At 41.2% G+C, this 19,388-nt stretch overlaps 1 protein-coding gene across 3 annotated transcripts in view; it reads left to right on the plus strand.

Moving 5' to 3' along the window:
• Nucleotides 1-19,388, plus strand: part of LOC117555867 (inactive ubiquitin carboxyl-terminal hydrolase 53) — a 37,438-nt gene that overhangs the window by 6,152 nt on the left and 11,898 nt on the right. For all 3 annotated transcript variants that reach the window (XM_034231015.1, XM_034231089.1, XM_034230930.1), the window contains 11 exons: nt 4,231-4,845; nt 5,826-5,918; nt 6,230-6,364; nt 8,226-8,336; nt 9,445-9,527; nt 9,729-9,810; nt 11,244-11,390; nt 13,952-14,101; nt 15,967-16,135; nt 17,273-17,413; nt 19,175-19,321. In XM_034231015.1, coding sequence (XP_034086906.1) covers nt 4,702-4,845; nt 5,826-5,918; nt 6,230-6,364; nt 8,226-8,336; nt 9,445-9,527; nt 9,729-9,810; nt 11,244-11,390; nt 13,952-14,101; nt 15,967-16,135; nt 17,273-17,413; nt 19,175-19,321 — 1,402 coding nt within the window. In that variant the 5' untranslated portion in view covers nt 4,231-4,701. The remainder of the gene's footprint in view (nt 1-4,230; nt 4,846-5,825; nt 5,919-6,229; nt 6,365-8,225; nt 8,337-9,444; nt 9,528-9,728; nt 9,811-11,243; nt 11,391-13,951; nt 14,102-15,966; nt 16,136-17,272; nt 17,414-19,174; nt 19,322-19,388) is intronic.

Genomic DNA, 19,388 nt, shown 5'->3' on the forward strand with positions numbered 1-19,388 from the left:
GCCGGAACCGGTGCACCCTCCCTCGATCCCACGCTCACTCGCACTTTGGCTGTGAGCTGCGGGCGCCAGATAAGCCAACATCCCCCATTTTCATCACTTACAGCGCCCATCATACAGGGCAAATGAAACGTGTAACCGGGGTGAAAAGGGTGTTACATTTACTTAAATATGAATGTTGTTACATCAAGGCCGAAAATTAGGATGAGCCCCAACGATCAAAAAATTGTTTTTCCCTCCCAGAGCTGACAGCGCAGCGCCTGCCCGGATCTGGCGCCCTATGCGAACATCTATTACGCCAGTGCTACGGGCCGGCTCTGAGTTCATATGCAACTCGCAAATATCTTTCTCTCTCTCTCCTCTCTTTTCTCTCCTCTCTTTTCTCTTCTCCCTTCTGTCTCTTCTCCCTTCTGTCTCTTCTCTCTCTCCTCTCTCTCTCTCAATGTTGGTACGCAAATGCGCCTTTTTTCAAATGACCCGGTGCTCATTTTTTGGCGGAGGTGCGCATGCGCACCTGCGCACCAGTTATGTGCAGCCCTGGTTATATACCCTTTGTTGGCAATGACAGAGGTCAAACGTTTTCTGTAAGTCTTCACAAGGTGTTCACACACTGTTGCTGGTATTTTGGCCCATTCCTCCATGCAGATCTCCTCTAGAGCAGTGATGTTTGGGGCTGTCGCTGGGCAACACGGACTTTCAACTCCCTCCAAAGATTTTCTATGGGGTTGAGATCTGGAGACTGGCTAGGCCACTCCAGGACCTTGAAATGCTTCTTACGAAGCCACTCCTTCGTTGCCCGGGCGGTGTGTTTGGGATCATTGTCATGCTGAAAGACCCAGCCACGTTTCATCTTCAATGCCCTTGCTGATGGAAGGAGGTTGTCACTCAAAATCTCACGATACTTGGCCCCATTCATTCTTTCCTTTACACGGATCAGTCGTCCTGGTCCCTTTGCAGAAAAACAGCCCCAAAGCATGATGTTTCCACCCCCATGTTTCACAGTGTGGTGTTCTTTGGATGCAACTCAGCATTCTTTCTCCTCCAAACACGTCTAGTTGAGTTTTTACCAAAAAGTTCTATTTTGGTTTCATCTGACCATATGACATTCTCCCAATCCTCTTCTGGATCATCTAAATGCTCTCTAGCAAACTTCAGACGGGCCTGGACATGTACTGGCTTAAGCAGGGGGACACGTCTGGCACTGCAGGATTTGAGTCCCTGGCGGCGTAGTGTGTTACTGATGGTAGCCTTTGTTACTTTGGTCCCAGCTCTCTGCAGGTCATTGACTCGGTCCCCCCGTGTGGTTCTGGGATTTTTGCTCACCGTTCTTGTGATCATTTTGACCCCACGGGGTGAGATCTTGCGTGGAGCCCCAGATCGAGGGAGGTTATCAGTGGTCTTGTATGTCTTCCATTTTCTAATAATTGCTCCCACAGTTGATTTCTTCACACCAAGCTGCTTACCTGTTGCAGATTCAGTCTTCCCAGCCTGGTGCAGGTCTACAATTTAGTTTCTGGTGTCCTTTGTCTCCCCCCGCACCTTCAATGTCACTATTATTGACACCCTGGTACACACATGTAGCTGCTTTGCCTGATGCTGATTTCAATGACTGATTGAACCACAGCAATATTGTTTTAGAGTTTTTATATGTTTAACTGCTATGCCTGTCATCTTTGCTCGATGTGTTTGTGTTGTCTCCTGGGTTCTGTAGTGCCCGGAGTCTGTCTTTTTATTTATTTTTCCTCCCAAACCCCATCCCCTCAGGAAGCCTTTGCCTCCTGTCAGGTCATCATTGTAAATATTGATTTTCCTGGATAAATAAAGGTTCTACTACTACTACTCCTTTGACAGCTCTTTGGTCTTGGCCATAGTGGAGTTTGGAGTGTGACTGTTTGAGGTTGTGGACAGGTGTCTTTTATACTGATAACGAGTTCAAACAGGTGCCATTAATACAGTTAACAAGTGGAGGACAGAGGAGGCTCTTAAAGAAGAAGTTACAGGTCTGTGAGAGCCAGAAATCTTGTTTGTTTGTAGGTGACCAAATACTTATTTTACCGAGGAATTTACCAATTAATTCATTAAAAATCCTACAATGTGATTTCCTGGATTCTTTCCCCCCATTCTGTCTCTCATAGTTGAAGTGTACCTAGGAGGAAAATTACAGGCCTCTCTCATATTAAGTGGGAGAACTTGCACAATTGGTGGCTGACTAAATACTTTTTTGCCCCACTGTATACGAGAATATGAAAGATTAATTAAACATCTAAATAAAAGGAGTTTAGAGACATACAAATATTTAATCAGAGGTTCAGGGGGAAAAAAGGCAATTCAAAATGCTTTACAAAAAAATAAAAGCACTAAGACAGTGCAGAAGAAATAATCTTGAAAATGACATTTTATTCTAACATTTAGTCACTAATAAGAGAATCCAACTTAAAACAAGCTTAAATAGATTAGACGGGTGCACATTACACAAGTGAAAGTGCCAAGACATGAATAGGTTCATTGATATATTGAACTACTTTGTGTAGTGAGGGATTTAGGTGAACATTCAGATCTCGGAAAAAATATGAAAACTTAGGTTGTGATTTGGAAAATTGAAGAAACGTACAGACGGTACCAACACGTCGAGGCATGTGATTGGTAAAGGTGGAGTGAAAACATTTCCTCTGCTCTCAAACTAACCTGTAAACAGCTGTTCTTAAGCAACACTGAGCTTTACAGATTGCTTAGGAATGCTGTTGTTGCTGTGTTGCTAAGTCCATTAGCATGTTTAGCTGCATCATGTGAAGAGGACTGAAATGACTCAAATTCAGGTTAAACTGTTACCTGTCGAGAGGTGACACCGTACCATCGGGCATCTAGGATTCCTGAAATACCAGGATGTAAATGTGGTCCAACGGGTTTTGGCTGAAACTTGTTGTTTCTGGAGAGTGTCACAAGAGGGAAGTTTCATTGTAGTGCAAAGTAGGACATATTGTTTTGTCCTCACTCTGAATAACAAAGTGTTTGAGGTTTATTCTTTAAGGTGTTAGGGACAAAAACAGGACGAATCACTGTGTGTTACACAAGGAGTTATTGCTCATTGTTGCTTCTTCACACTTTTTTGAAGCTACAAGTACATTGCCGCAACTTCTCCAAGAGCAAGCTTTTAGAATGACATGAAAGAACACAGGCTTTGTGTATACAGCACGCACATCTTCCTGTACTGTAATAACCCACACACAGCTCCCACTGCCTCACTCAGCACAAACGTTTTCATCCATCAAACTGCTCACAGGAGTGTGTGTTCAGCGCTGTGCACACTCTCTGCAGATTGTGTTGCTCTTTGTCACTGTGGTGTTGAAGCTGCATGGACTGCAAGTTTATCAATCGAAGTGCATCTTCAGTGGTTTGTGGAAATGTCCTCCGCTGCTCTTCTCCAGTTAAAAATAGGGCAGGGCAGCGCAGCGCTCTTATGCTCTTTTTGTCGTTACAAAAGAATGACAATGCCAGAAAAAACTGACAATGAGACACACAAGAAACTTTGTGTTTGTTTTGGGAAAGTTTTCAATTGCTGACACATTTTCTTTTATTTGGGGCTCCCATCTACAGTAGAGCTAAAATGACAATAATAGGGACACATCTGTTTCGTAAATCTATAAATCCATGCGGTACATTTTTCAGCGGAAGATTAATCAATGGTAATTACAAATACCCTTTTTTCAGATATCTTATTTTTTTTTACATTTTATTGACATTAGTCGGGTGAAAGAATTACGGATAGAGATCAGTAGTATATTTATAAAACAAGTTGCTTTCCAGTCACGTGAAAAGAGAAGGAATTTACATTCACACAAAATAAATGGCTCAATTGTAGATATCATTATTCAAAATGGCGTCCTTAGGGAACATTACCATCAGTCCTTGTAATGTCTCTTGGGAGTTGTCATCTATTTGTAAGGAAACTCTGCAACTTTAGCTTCAGTTGGACACACCTCCAGTGCAAAGGGTGTTTTGAAAAGTTAATGTGTAAACTCTGTCGACATCTGACCTAGAACAAGCAGGATATTATGAAGACTGTGGTCTCGGTCGCTTTTATGGAATATCTTTATCATGTTATAAAACGACTCAGAAATGTTGCAATTAAACATCAATAGAGCTTACACACTAGACAAAAAACAGAAAGTGGTGATAAGCTCCATATTGTCATCTAAATCCCGTTTAATCTGGTTCTCTCTGTCTTTAACGCAGCTGTGTTTTCTGCCCGGCCTGGACAAACCTTTGCTATGGATTGACCTCTGAGAGGGACAATTGACTGCAGCGGAAAATCTCCAATACCATCGGGACCATGTGGCAGAATGAGCTCGCAGGGGTCCGCCGTCCCCTCTGAAGCGGTGTGAAGCTTCGTGCTGCAGAGCGTCAGGATGACTGAGGCGTGCTGCTCCGAAGTCAAAACTCATCTCATCACCAGCATCAGACCGCGGATCATCAACGGCTTTCCAAAACAAACACTTGGATTATAAGTTTTTGTGTTGACTTTTATTTTTTTTGGATCAACTTTTTAAGAAGCAGAAAAAGGATGTTCTACGTGAGCTGCAGAAATGGATTAGATGTGTAGCAGTGCCGCTGCTGCAGGAATAACTTAACCCCGGACTATCGGGGATCTGATCCCAGCACCAACCTCCGCCCGGCCCACCTGTCTGAGGCAGACCCCCCTATCCAATGGCATGGGTCAAGTTCTTCAGGAAGCCGGGTGGCAATCTGGGGAAGTCGTACCAGCCGGGGAGCATGCTGTCTCTGGCCCCCACCAAAGGACTGCTGAACGAACCGGGCCAGAACAGCTGCTTCCTCAACAGCGCCGTGCAGGTAGGGAGGAAATTAACATAGTCATTACAAGGTACTTAAAATTGCTCCAAAATGATTGACAGACTGATATTTCCATCACTGGAAATATATTTAACTATGTGCCCAAAAAGCCATATGTGTTGCAAAATACATATTTTTGACAAGTGCTTTCTTTCTCTCTCTGTTGAAGCTATTCATTAATTTATTTGATGGCTGTTTTAGTTATTTCAGCATCATTATTAAGTGTCATTATTTGAGTTCCGGTTGTTCCAGGCAGCACCTGGTTAAAACGTATTTACAGGTGGAGGTGGGATTGGGCACCTGAAAGGCATATCTTTTTTTTTGTTTTTTTTACCAGGGCCAGAGTAGAGGTACAATTGTTGTTCTTTGTTTTGTTTGGTCTTTGAAAAGATAATATGCTGAACAAACTATATGCATGCCAGAACATTGGATTCAATCTCTCCGTAACATTCAGTTTCTGGTGCCTCGGCAGAAGTTTTTTATTAGTTTTTGATATAAGGACAAATGGCCGTTACATTCTTACATACTTCCCTTGCATGTTGTGGTTTTCCTCCAGGACCTATACTTCACCCTCTCAAAATATGACCATCATTTATTTAAAGTTTCAGACTTTACTCACTGTCTGCGTGTGTCACAGCTTCCTGGCAGTTTATTTATGCACTTGAAGGTTGCATTTGACTATCGGGACACTAGCTGGATAGTTGGTTCATTACTGCAGTGTGCCCACAGTGAGGTCACTCTCTCAGAGACTGTGACTCAGAGGCTGAGCTGGTTGAAGATGATCGTTACCCGAGGCTCTGTTTCTGTCAGGGAGTTCTTCCTCTCGCCCACTCCTCATCCTCATGACCTTGGAGTCTGTAACCTAACGTCTGATTGCCATCTTAAACAATAGATCCAAGGATGTCAAGTTTTTCACACAAAATAAATACCTATTATAACGTTTTATAGTGTGAAAGTAACCTTCTGTTTCTCTTGTTCAGGTTTTGTGGCAGCTGGACATCTTCAGACGCAGCCTGAGGCAGCTACCTGGACACTTCTGTTTAGGGGAATCATGCATCTTTTGTGCATTAAAGGTAGAAAACATCATCTAAATTCATATATTTAACTGTTAATTCCAGTTTATCATTGAAAAATATATTGAAAAGCTTATGGTATGTTATTTTAAGATGTTCTGTTCCAAACAAGGATATTTTGTTAAGACCGAGACTTCTCTGCAGCTCCACAATACTTTATTATATATTGCACAAGTCCATGTTGCAATTTAGATGACATTTGGATTAATCATACAGCCCTATTCAGCAGTGAGGGTGACACAAACAGTTATGATAAACAATACGTCCCTCAGTCCATGAGTAAACTATTTCTCGTCCTCTCTCCTCTCCAGGGCATCTTCTCCCAGTTCCAGCACAGTCGGGAGCGCGCGCTGCCCTCTGACAACCTGCGTCACGCCTTGGCAGAGACCTTTAAGGACGAGCACCGCTTCCAGCTTGGCTTCATGGACGACGCCGCAGAGTGCTTTGTAAGTTCCTGTGGCAACCCGGCAGTGTATTCAGAGCGATGTTTGTGTGTTTGTGTGTTTGTGTGTTACCCTGCCACACACCAGGGTAATGCACAGCAACAAACTGTTTGGCGAGGTCACTGAAAGAGCTTCTGTCCCTCCCTTCCTCTCCCATCAACCCCTGCCACATTGCCGCTAAATATCATCATGACAGGTTATATAAGAGTTCTGTTTGAACCTCTCTGTTTTTCTGCTACCATGTTTTGTCGCATCATTTCTGGGCTGATTTTATTCGTCCTTCATCATTTTTTTTTTTACATATCAGCTCCAGTTTTTCTGCTCTTTTTGGTAGAAACAGTTTTTCCACTATTAGCAGTAAACTAATGTAAATTCATTTTTTGTCTTAATACAAAACAGTTCCTGCAGCATTTGATATCCTTGATTTTTCCACCTTTTCTTCTTGTTGTGTTCAGTTGTGTTTCTTTTTTTTCTTCTTTTGATCCTTTCTGCGTACAACATTACAGATGTATCCTGCTTTTATCCCACAATCATTGTTTACACACTCAGGAAGTCCAATTACACAGCAATGGCTAAACAAGACTGAGAATCTAATGTCTCTGGAGCAGAAGTGGAGAAGATTTGACTATAAGTGGACACTAGGTTGGACCAGGGTTAGAATTAAGATACTATGCATCTTAAAGGTCCCATGTCATGCGTTTCCGGTTATTATCTGCAGAGTCAAAAACCCTCAAAGTACACCCTGTAGCGAGTAAAACTCTAACACAGAAAAGACCTGTCTGTGCTGCCCCAGAACGCCTCGTTGGAGTTTTTTTTTCCAATTTTTTTCTTCCGGGAATCAAGTGACGTAACGACGACCCCTCCGTGGATTGGTAAAAATGGACCAATCCGTGGAGCCGTTACGTTATGTCTGCGGAGCCGTTACGTTAAGTCTGTGGATTGGTCCAAATTGACCAATCTGCGGACTCACACACACACACACACACACACACACACACCACACACACACACACACACACACACACACACACACACACACACACACACACACACACACACACTCAATCTTTTCTCAGCTGCAGCTCCGCCGGTGGGACATGGCGAGGCTGTGAGTCGGTGTGTGAGCACACACACAAACTCCCAGCCAGGCTGCGGGTGTGTGTGTGTGTTCGGGCTGGTTTCGCTGTGTCTCGCTGTCTCGCAGACGGCCACTGGGGCTCATAGGGAGGGGGGGGCAGGAGCTCCAACAAGCCGTGTAGGACAGAGAGTGAATACACATACTATACAGAGATGCTGTATGAGAAACCAATGAGATTTTGGAAAATTGCACAATATAAATCTATTTTAGTATACCTCAACAATGGAATTATGATCAGTAGAAATGGCCATGATTTCTAAAGTAGAAATTACTCACAACCGACATTTAGTTGGGTGCAGAGAAAGCAACTTTCTATCTTTATTTGCCAAGTCCCCTGATACATAAACTTGACAGTAACTTTTATCATCTAAGAGCGCAGATCTTTGCCCTTGAGCATTCAGCATGAAATGTATTGGCAGCAGCATGAATTTATGGATTTAGCCAGTGTCAGATTAACAGCCAGTCAAGTTGTGCCTTTGTATCGTTTGCAGACCAACCTTGCAGCCTTAATATAAACTCACAAGAAAAATAGAAACTGGTGTGAGCCATGATGGAGGAGAGCTTGCTCACTATATGTTTTCCTTTCAAATGTCAGATTTTGCAACATGTGTCCCACTGTACTGCCGGTTTGCTCTCTGGAAAAGCAAATAGCCTAGCATGTGGTGCTTTTAAAGAGAGGTCGCTGTATTTGAACCCAATCTCTGATAGATGTTTTTTGTGTTACAGGAGAACATCCTGGAGAGGATCCACCTGCACATTGTGCCTGAGGAAACGGATGCCTGTACCTCAAAGTCTTGCATCACACATCAGAAGTTTGCTATGACACTTTATGAGCAGGTGAGGAGAAATATTATGTAATTGCACATGGACATATTTATGAAGGTGTAATATGGCGATAATGGGTAAAAAACTAATAAATAAATGTACGACAAAAAAAAGTATTGTTTTGTATTTTATCTGTTTTTTTCTTTTATGGCTCTAATCTTGTAAAAGCTGAGTTTGTTCTCAAGATATTCCGCTGGCTCCATCATTTTCCATTTGTATTTAACGTTAAATGGTTTCTGAACGCTGTTGTAGATATGCAATCCGTAATAAAAGGGTCACATCAGGCTGTGTGAGGAGGTGTTAATTATCTTGATTGCACACAGTGTTTGTTTGCTCAGATGGTACAGAAAGGTGTGGACATGCTAGCCAATGTTAGGAGTAAGCAACCAACACACACACACACACACCACACACACACACACACACACACACACACACACACACACACACACACACACACACACACACACACACACACACACACACACACACACACACACACACACACACACACACACACACACAGGTACATGAATCACTGTCTGAGACAGTAGATATCCAATCCGTCATGTTTTGATACTGGGTCGCCCCGGTGGAATAAACAGGGTGTTTCTGGTCAGATTCCACGGTGCAGCAGCAGCAGATAAATCACAGATGGTGTTCACATAAATTCCTTCACAACACACACACACACACACACACACACACCCCCCGTCCTGAGGCTGTGATTCCCATCACCGACTGTCCCTGTCCTGTACCCGTCCTATCTGAATCTAACAGATAATACGCCTTTGGACTAAATCCCTCGGGGGACAGTCAGTGCAGGGCGCCCAATCCTGCAATATTAACAAGGCCGAAATGAGGATTGCATAGTCAGGGGGAGATTGATGAATTCATTTGATAATGTCTGTCTGATAATGCAAATCATCATCGAAAGCAGCACGATTGGTCAGAATCTCTTTCCACAGTTTTGGGTATTTTTTCTTTCTGTGAGTATTTCTGATACAACTATTTTTTAGAATAGCATGCTGACTTGATAATTAGCCCTGAAATCACACCTGTGTTTCTTTTTTTCCCTGTAACTTACCACCTTTTTCCTCTGACTCTGTCTCCTCTGCAGTCTGTGTGCCGTAGCTGCGGGGCGTCCTCCGACCCACTGCCGTTTACAGAGCTGGTGCATTATGTCTCCACCACTGCACTCTGGTGAGGCTTTGTGAAACTTTCCCGGCTTCCTCGTGTTCATCCATCCAGCTCATTTCTCTCTCTGCACATCTATAACATGGCCATTAATATACCTTTTACCTGACATCTCACACATCGTAGTCTTTTGCTCCACATACCTTTATCTTTATTTGTCTCTATTTGTCTCCTTTTCTTGCTGACAATGCTTCTCATCTCTCTCAGTCAACAGACTCTTCAGCCACACGAGTCTTTTGGGGAACTGTTACGAGCAGCAAGTACGATAGGGGACCTCCGTAACTGTCCAGTAAGTGTCCTCTGGAAAGTGTTCATACAAAGCGCATGAGATCTATTGTGAAGTATCACAGAAAAGTCTTTCCTCTTGGCAGTGGTCAAAAGTTGTTGTATGGTTAAAAGCTGAATGTCAACAGGTTCAGTGGATGAAATATGAGATACATGAAGCTTCTGCTCCCCAGATGAGACGGAAAATATTCTCCTCATTGTTCCACACTTATATTAAATAACCTACCTTACTTTTATACATGATGAAACAAATGTTATATTTAAATGCAATTTTCTTCATTATTTTCACTGTTGGACCTTCCACCGGAGCTCTTTTAATTCAGTCATCTTGATTTGTATCTTCTTTTGTAAAAATATAATGGTTTTCCATAGGGATGTCCCGATCACCTTTTTTTGCTCCCGATCCGATTCCGATCATTTGATTTTGACAATCTGCCGATACCGATTTTTCCCGATCCGATCTTTATGCAATGCATTAAGAGAAAAAAAAGGTAACAGATAACGGCTGGTCTTCCAACGCGATGAATTCAGCTATCTTGGCTGTTATTCTTTTGGCCTTTTCACTGTTCTGGGGCAGTTTCTCTTTCCTTTTAAAAGTCTCTGAAAGTGTCGGTTGGCCGCTGTGGACTCCTCGTGTTGTTGGTGTTTGTTTCTCAGGCGGCGTGTTAGATTGGTCGTGTTGAACGTAGCTCTGTTCTTTCCACCACGCGGAACCTCCTTCTTGCAAACATTGCATCTGGCTGTTACACTGCCTTCGCTTTCAATTTTATAATACTTCCAAACTCCTGACATTTTCTCTGTCCCGACTCCCGAGTCACCAGCTGAACGTAGCCTCTCGTTAGCTTACTGCTACTATTAGACACTGCGCCCACTCTGTTGCCAGATTTGAAAGGAATAAGCAACCAGGTCTGAAAACAAGCCCAAAGAAAGCAACACATACATGATGTTGTGTCATTTTAAACCAAAACTAAGTCCTCAGGATGACTTTAAGACGTGAACATGGTCCTTTTTGGTTTGTAACATTCAATAAAATAATACAAATATTTTATAAAAAAAAAAAAAATCCCGATCCCCGATTTTTTTTCTTCCGATCTTTTGAAAATCGGATCGGGATATCTCTAGTTTTCCACCTACTGCTTTTCTCAATGAACAAACTCCTAATAACTGCAACGGATAGAATAAAGCATTTATCCTATTTGCTTTTGCAGACTTATGCGAAATGTTGATAAAATGTGCGTATCATTTGGATTGAAACATGGCAATTTTTCACATTTCTTCATAGAGTAACAAATGTCTTGCCGAAACTTTTAGCAATTCAGTTTCTTTATGATTTGAAGGAGTGTTCTCCAACATTTTGTTTTTGATATTCATTTCTTACTTGATCATTTGGTGAAGTTGCTTTTGAGTAAAACTGTCATCTTCTTCCTTGTTCTCTAGAGCAACTGTGGGCAGAAGATTCGGATCAGAAGCGTCCTCATGAACTCTCCGGAGATCGTCACTATCGGCTTCGTCTGGGACTCGGATCAGTCCGACCTCACAGAGGAGGTGGTCCGATCGCTGGGGCCTCATCTCAGTCTCTCTGCGGTGAGTCCACTTTAACCAACATTTCATTTACATTTGACACTTTGTGATTTATGCATTTGAATATTTGTAGACACTGCATAGTGGAAGTAGTTAGAAAAACAAGTAACAACATATTAGAATGTCAGCAAGTCAGAGCTAAATCATAAAGCCCAAATAAAAAGAAATTGGAAAAAAAAGAGAAAACAATAACAAGAAAGAACAACAAATAGGTTTTATGTGTAGAATATAACAACAACTACATTTTAATACATAAAAACAACAAAACAATTAAACTAATTGCGAAAAATAAAATAAAAAATACAAGAGAGACAAACTAAAAAATAATTCTGTGAAATGATTGACAAAAAAATCATTTTAGATTTTTGTTTTATATCTTCTTTCTAGTATTTTTTGCCCAATAGTTTCTGGATTTCCAGCATGGATATTAACACAAAACTAGAATATTTCATTTGCCTTTATGAGAATAAGTAATTCAATATCTAACAAATATTAAGTAACTCTCTCCAGACATCATTCAGTTTGACAGTATCGTTTTGGACTTTGTTTTTTTCACACAGCTGCCATTTATGCTGTTTTTAGGATCAGTTTATTTTGGTGCACTGGAACATATGTGGGAAATAAAGTGGGGATTTATTCCTCTGTAAGTCGGCCCGTTGCGTAAGCAGTCAACGCCCAATGCCCAGTTGGCCGGCGCCGCGATCAACAAGCCACTGCTGGCCTTGGTCAGAAAGCCCCTCCCTCAATTCTCTGGTTTCCTGAGTGTGTGTGTGTGTGCGCACGCCTGTCTGAGGGAACATGTGGGCTGAACACGCCATCACCGAGATGGAAAAATAACATGTTCAATGCTGCTTTAGTGGTTTATATTTCATACATGTTTAATCAAAAGTATGCACACAGTGTAACTCCCTTTCTGTCCATACAATCACATTAGGTAATAAATGAAATATGTATTTGAAAAATGTACTTTTTATTATTCCTCGGTAGCCTGTTCACATGAGGACACTGTGTTGGACAACAAGCAAACACATCAATCATTACTCAAACGCTCCACACATTACACAACTCCTTCATTCAAAGCGTTTATTTGACAGCTCACGCATTTCCAAGCATACCAACATACCATAATGTGTGTACACACACACACACACACACACACACACACACACACACACACACACACACACACACACACACACACACACACACACACACACACACACACACACACACACACACACACACACACACCTCCCACTACTGTGCCACAAAGACCTTAATTCATTAAAGAGTGTTTCATGTGACTTTATTGGGTGTTACAGGGAGCCCCCCCCCATTAGTTTGCTTTGAAATGTGTTGTGTGAGAGGCAGACAGAGAACGGGCTGTGCAGGAAACATGGGCGGGAGAAATGGCTTGTTATGTTCTTGCTGATATTTGTGCAAAGAAGAAAGAAAACAACTCTTTATAACAGCCGTTTGACCATAAAAATAAGAACACTGTGTACAGGATTTTATTGCAATAAAAACAATCAAAATAAGTTTATTTCGGTGCATTTCCATTATTGGGATAATAATGGATATCCTCAGATTAAGGACGAGGGATCTATGTAGCTCTCTAACATTCTAGAGAAGTACGAAAATGTATCCTGATTTTTTTTAAATACACATTGTTTAGGAAAAAAAAGATTCAGGCTATGTTGCTGATTTTTATATTTATAATTTATTTATGTAGGTGACCTTAGGATTTATCTTTTTTAAATTATATGATGCAATACAATTGTTTCTTCAAAAAATGAAGGTTAAAGTGATTCCACTCTGTATGACATTTCAAACATATTTGATGATTTTATTGTGTATTTATTTATTTGTAATATTAACCATGATAATCATGACCTTAAACCTTCATATTTTCCCATTCTACTGTGTAGAATTAGTTCAGATATCACGTGCAGTGAAGGCTCTGATTTAAAGCGGCTCCTGATTCGTCCTGATTGTTGAATCAATGGCGGTTCATTCCCTCAGACCTAATCTATAAACAGATGGAGTAACTTATCCCCCCCCCATCAACATCACTCACTGCCTGCACACTTACTGTAGTGCTGAGGCCGCTGAGTAATTGCTGTGTGTGTGTGTGTGTGTGTGTGTGTGTGTGTGTGTGTGTGTGTGTGTGTGTGTGTGTGTGTGTGTGTGTGTGGTGTGTGTGTGTGTGTGTGTGTGTGTGTGTGTGTGTGTGTGTGTGTGTGTGTGTAGTGTGTGTGTGTGTGTGTGTGTGTGGTGTGTGTGTGTGTGTGTGTGTTGTGTGTGTGTGTGTGTGTGTGTGTGTGTGGTGTGTGTGTGTGTGTGTGTGTGTGTGTGTGTGTGTGTGTGTGTGTGTGTGTGTGTGTGTGTGTGTGTGTGTGTGTGTGTGTGTGTGTGTGTGTGTGTGTGTGTGTGTGTGTGTGTGTAGTGTGTGTGTGTGTGTGTGTGGTGTGTGTGTGTGTGTGTGTGTGTGTGTGTGTGTGTGTGTGTGTGTGTGTGTGTGTGTGTGTGTGTGGTGTGTGTGTGTGGTGTGTGTGTGTGTGTAGCTCTTCTACAGGGTGACGGATGAGCATGCCAAAAAGGGCGAGCTGCTGCTGGTGGGGATGATCTGCTACTCCAGCCGCCACTACTGTGCCTTCGCCTTCCACACCAAGTCTTCCAAATGGGTCTTCTTCGATGACGCTACGGTGAAAGAGGTAAGATCTGGGTGCCCTCTTTATTAAATATTTTGTCGATTAACTAAATTAGTTCATAGGAAGAATCCATGCCAAAGCATACAGCTTGTCTTGATATGGGGAATTAGTTATTTTCTTTTGCTTGATTGTAAAGTGAATATTTGTTGCATTATGGAACACATCCAAATTGTGAGCAACATTTATTACCACAACAACACAATTATGGCTTTTAAATGAATCCTAAAATGATGCATTTTAGTCATCGATTACTCCCAAAATAGTAGATTCATTTTGGGAGATGTATAGGGTTTTAAGATTGCTAAACAGCAACACATGGAAACTATCAATAGACATTAAAAAAACAAAAACATTTTGAATGTTGAATTTGAATGTCAACACCTCTAACAGATCGACAACATATACAAGGACAGTTTTTTCTTCATGATTTTAGTTCAATCTTCGCAGGTTACTACTGTACAAACGGGCTACAGTTCAAAATGTGGACATCTCAGTACTTATCAAAGTCTTTTTTGCCACCAGCAGCAAAGAGTAGCAAAGCTCAGTCTCATCTTTATCGATCAATAAAGGCTTCATCGATTGCCCTTCATAGCCTCTGGGTTGATGAGCCTTTATGAGCCCCCCCCCTCCTCATTTCTACTGCAGTTCCCAAACTCTATCATCACAAAGTACTGCAGTAGTGGAGCTTAACCTGTAAAGATTTTTGTACGGGTCCCTTCACCAGTTAAAGTTGAGGGGTCAGTGAGAGTGCTGAGTTGCATGGTTTAGGTTTGTGTGCAAGTGTGTGTGTGTGTGTTTGTCTGTTGTTATTGTTTACTTTATAGGCCACATACCCTTTCATGCCCCTAATTCTCTAAATGTTGGCTGTGTTTTCATGGTGTGCGCATATGAGCATGCCTTGTTTTTTTACATCCTTTCATTTTCTCGGGGACAGTGGTGCAGCGGCTGGCTGGCTCCGTGTCAATCCATCAGCAGCTTGTGCTGCGTGTGCAGCCCCCCCTCACCCCACACCACTGAGGTGGAGGAGCTACAGCGCTTGGTGCTGCCAAATCTGTACCTGAGTTTAAACCTGCAGCATTTCTGTGACTGTGTACTTCCACAACATACTGAACTCTTCTAAACATTCATATATAATATAGGGTTCAATATTTAACAAAATATATTAAAATTAATTGGAACAAATAGGTTTTAGTGCACTGCCAAAGCAAAACTCCAACTTATATTATCTTGTTTTACAGTCGATTGATGCCAAAATCGTAATTGGGGGAAAAAACATTGATTTAGTTACATTGCCCTACATCCACAGTTGTTTTGTTTTTTTTTCTCATTTATGAATGTCTTTGCAACATTCCTTTGTGTGTGTTTTTGTTTGCCTTGCATTAGTTCTTCTTTACCTCAACTCTTTTTTTCCCCACACAGAAGCATCTGTTCGCCTGCAGCCTGCCTCTGTGTCGGACACGCACCTCACACAGTTGGGCTAATGGCTTGATTTGGTTTCAGTGTGTTACACATACATGAATACATTAATTTTAGTCACATCATTTTCTGTTATTTGAAGATAAAGTTGATTCCAAAAAAAGCTGCGTTCGGGTTGTAATCATTTAAAGTGACTCGCATCAGATCTTTTACACAACAAAACCTCGTTGAAACCTCTTTGTAAAATGAAGCCAGATATTCTAGGAACAATCTGTATGAAATGAATTTGACCATGGCAGCTTGACTTTCCATTACAAGAATCCAACATTTTAAACCCTTTTTTCAATAAAAAAAGGAAGGCGGATCTTGGAAACAAAGGAGTTTTCTTTCTCACTTTTCTTTTCTCACATATACAGATGCATTGAACACCTTTCCTTTGTGTCTTGCTGTAGATCGGCTCCAGGTGGAAAGATGTGGTCAGCAAATGTATCAAAGGTCACTTCCAGCCTCTCCTTCTGTTTTACGCCAACCCCGACGGGAGTGCGATCCCCACAGACGATACCTCGAGACCAAACAGCAGCCAGCCCCCCTACAAGACCCCCGTCAACGGAGACTTGCAAGGTAAACCTTAAGTCTGGATTTATTTTACATAAACTACTTAACATGTGTCAGTTTTGGCTGAAATAAGGAGCCTAATAAAGGCTATATGCAGAGTGTGAATCATCTTTGATTACTTTGGGTCACATACATTTAGTAAGCTTTTTATAATCTTGATGGCATACATAGTTAACATTTTGATTTGAAAATAATGGCTTTGTCAGTCTGGAATTTATTGAAAATAGCTTGAATTTGACTCTAGCTGTAGTAGCCTGTTTTAAGGAAATGAAATCATATCTTTATTGAAGCACTTTTCTCTGTTATTATTGCTGTTGAGTGTTTCTCTTTGCGTCCACTGACCCAAAACCCCTCCCAAGTGACCTATTTAATTATTGTGCCATGCTGTAAACAGCCATCAATATGAAGCTGAGGCGTGCACTCTCCTTTTAGTATTTAATCGTAAGAATAGTAGAGGATTTGGAGACAATAAAATGTTCCTCTTACCACCCAACTGGAGTGTGTTTCATTTCATTTCAATCTTTATTTCGAACAGACAAACAACAAAAGGAAAAATACATGAATATGGAAATTTAAATAGAAAGGACGTTTTCACATTGAGTAGAATTATTGCCCGGCTGGTAATGTATTCCTCTGAGTACACATTGAATCAATCAATCAATCAATTTAAATAGAAAATTCCTTTCATTTTAAAACAGATTTAAATGGAGTTAAAAATCAGAGATACCAAAAAACAACTCTTTTCAGGACAACGTGTAAAATCCCTGATATATTAGTGGCCTTGAAGTAATGAAAATGTGTTGATGAGAGCAGCTGAACATTTGGATTATATATCCCGGGATTTGTTTGGTTGGGCAGCTTTTGATCCCTTTTAGAGATCCTCCTCCAACTCCCCGATTGGCCGAGCCCCAGGTCCAAACTCTTCGCTCTTTAGAGCTGACGGAGCACCCAAACTGGATCATCCCGCAAAAACAAAGCACAACGCTGTGTGGATTTTTAAATTTAAATATGTTAGTGGTGCATTTTGCTCTATTTATCATATGATTCAAGTAACATGGCTTTTTGTTTCTTGAAAAAAGATAATACTGCATGTATGACCTCAGTTTGAATTAAAAAAAATGTTCTTATTTTTGTCCTCTGCAGGCTTGGAATCTCCAGATGTAGCTCCTAAGAAGCTGGACCTCACCAAAGAGAACCTGGCTCTGCTGGGGCAGGACTCCTTCAAACAGAAGACCACCTCCACCTTCAGCCGGGGCAGCGCTCAGAACAGCGTGGGTCGGGGAGGTAAGAGAGGAAACATTTCAAAAGGCAAAGAGAGAGAGTTTTCTTACCTAGGATGTGGATGAACAAACAGCAAAAGTCCTTTAATTTAAGTCTTTACAAAAAATGAAATTGACTCCTTAAAAACTGCTTAATTTCTAATTTCTTTCAATCACAGAGAGTGGGGTCAAGGAAAGATTTGGACAAGATCATTAAATGTCTTCGCTGTAAAACTAAATCTGGCCGTGTTAGTAATACAGAGGGGATTAGAGACCCTCGGTAGGGTTGGGGGTCACAAAGGGCTGCACTCAAGTGCAAGTAAGGACAAGAGTGTGAATTAAGGAGAGATTGTTAAGAAGTAGGAGCGAATCAAATGAGTACAATTGCTTTTCCTTTGATATTATGGAATATTGAGTTTTCAAGTGCTTTATTTTTTGATTTACTTTGAAAAATGCTTGAATTTTACAATTCATGAACGCTTTCTGTGGCATCACACCATTCTACAAACATGATCAACTGCAGCATTGATGTTTAAAATGCGTGCTGAATTCAGGTGAAGAAGATTATTTTAACATTTGATGCAACAACTTAATTGGCAGGATGGACTGCTCTGTTTATTAATTTTGGATATAAAGTTTGGTACAATTTAATCATACAATATATATTTATAATACTACTGGTAAAATAAATAAATGTGATCATATTTGACTTGTAATTAAAGCTTTAAGGGACCTTATTCTCCCATACATTTGATATGTTCTTTAATTTCCACCAGCCAGATATCTAAGGTCTTCTACCGAGTTTCTTTGAAGTGTATCTCAAAACAACTCCTGGTATTATGTTCTTATTATATTCCTGCTGAAATCTGACACACAGTACGATCATGTTTTCTAGTTTCATGACTAATCATTAAAAGCAATCTGTCAAAGACAGAGCAAAAATCCTCAGCATGGAGATGTCTTTCCCTCCCTGGCAGAAAATGTCACATTTACATTTCAGCAAAATGATGTTGAGATTTCTTCTGTCTACACTCCCTGCAACTTCTCCAGGGGGTCCGCGGGGTCTTAAAAAGTATTACAAGTTGATAAATCAATTTAGCGAAAATGAAGGCTACTAAAAAGTATTAAATGGCATTTTCCAAGGTATTACATTTTGTAGCTTGTTTTCAATAAGTATATAAATGGTCCAAAGAAGTTGTATTCTACAGTCTGCCTGAATGTAATCATTGCGTAGGTGTGTAGTGTGATTCTGTGTAGTTTATTTATGGCATCCCGTTGGATTTGACGTCATCTGAACAGGACATCGCGCGCTCACTGCTTGATAGCGCGCGAAGGTCCGTTTACGCCGGTTGTTAAGCAACATCGTTATGGGGAAATGCAAGTCTGCGTCCAAATGGTTGGAAGATAAGGAGGAAGGACAATCAATACTGTGTATATAGTCAATGTGAGGTAAAGTGTGTCGCCAATGTAACCGGTTAGAACTCGAAGTGGCGATGAGGTCTTAAATTGTATGGATAGGGTCTTAAAAGGTATTACATTTGACTTCAGGATTCCTGCATATACCCTGTGCTCAGTGCATTGGGAATACCAGGGACAAATAGATTGGGAAAACAATTACAAGGAAAATGACAATAAATATGATATGTACACTGTATGAGATATACATAGATGTAATGGAGTCTGCAGTTGTGAAAATCCCTTCCTAATTCAGCAGAGAGTCAGGTTGTCTGTTCCTCCATAAGAGCGCAGTGATTCCTGACAACTTTCCTTTTCTTTTCTTTTACAGTCAAAATTGGCACAAACGATCCTAAAGGTCGCATCAAAGAGATTTCTCGAGAAGTTGCCCAGAGAGCAGCGGAGGTGCGTGGGATGCATCCGTCCAGAAGAGAGGCTGAGAGGAGCGGCCAGCGGAAGCCGGAGTCACGCTACAGAGGTCAGTGTGCACATGCAATACAGCGCATAAACATACACATCATGGTTAGCCTGCACTTCCCCAGCCC

The sequence above is a fragment of the Gymnodraco acuticeps genome, unplaced genomic scaffold, assembly GCF_902827175.1.
Source record: "Gymnodraco acuticeps unplaced genomic scaffold, fGymAcu1.1, whole genome shotgun sequence".
Lineage (NCBI taxonomy): Eukaryota > Metazoa > Chordata > Actinopteri > Perciformes > Bathydraconidae > Gymnodraco > Gymnodraco acuticeps.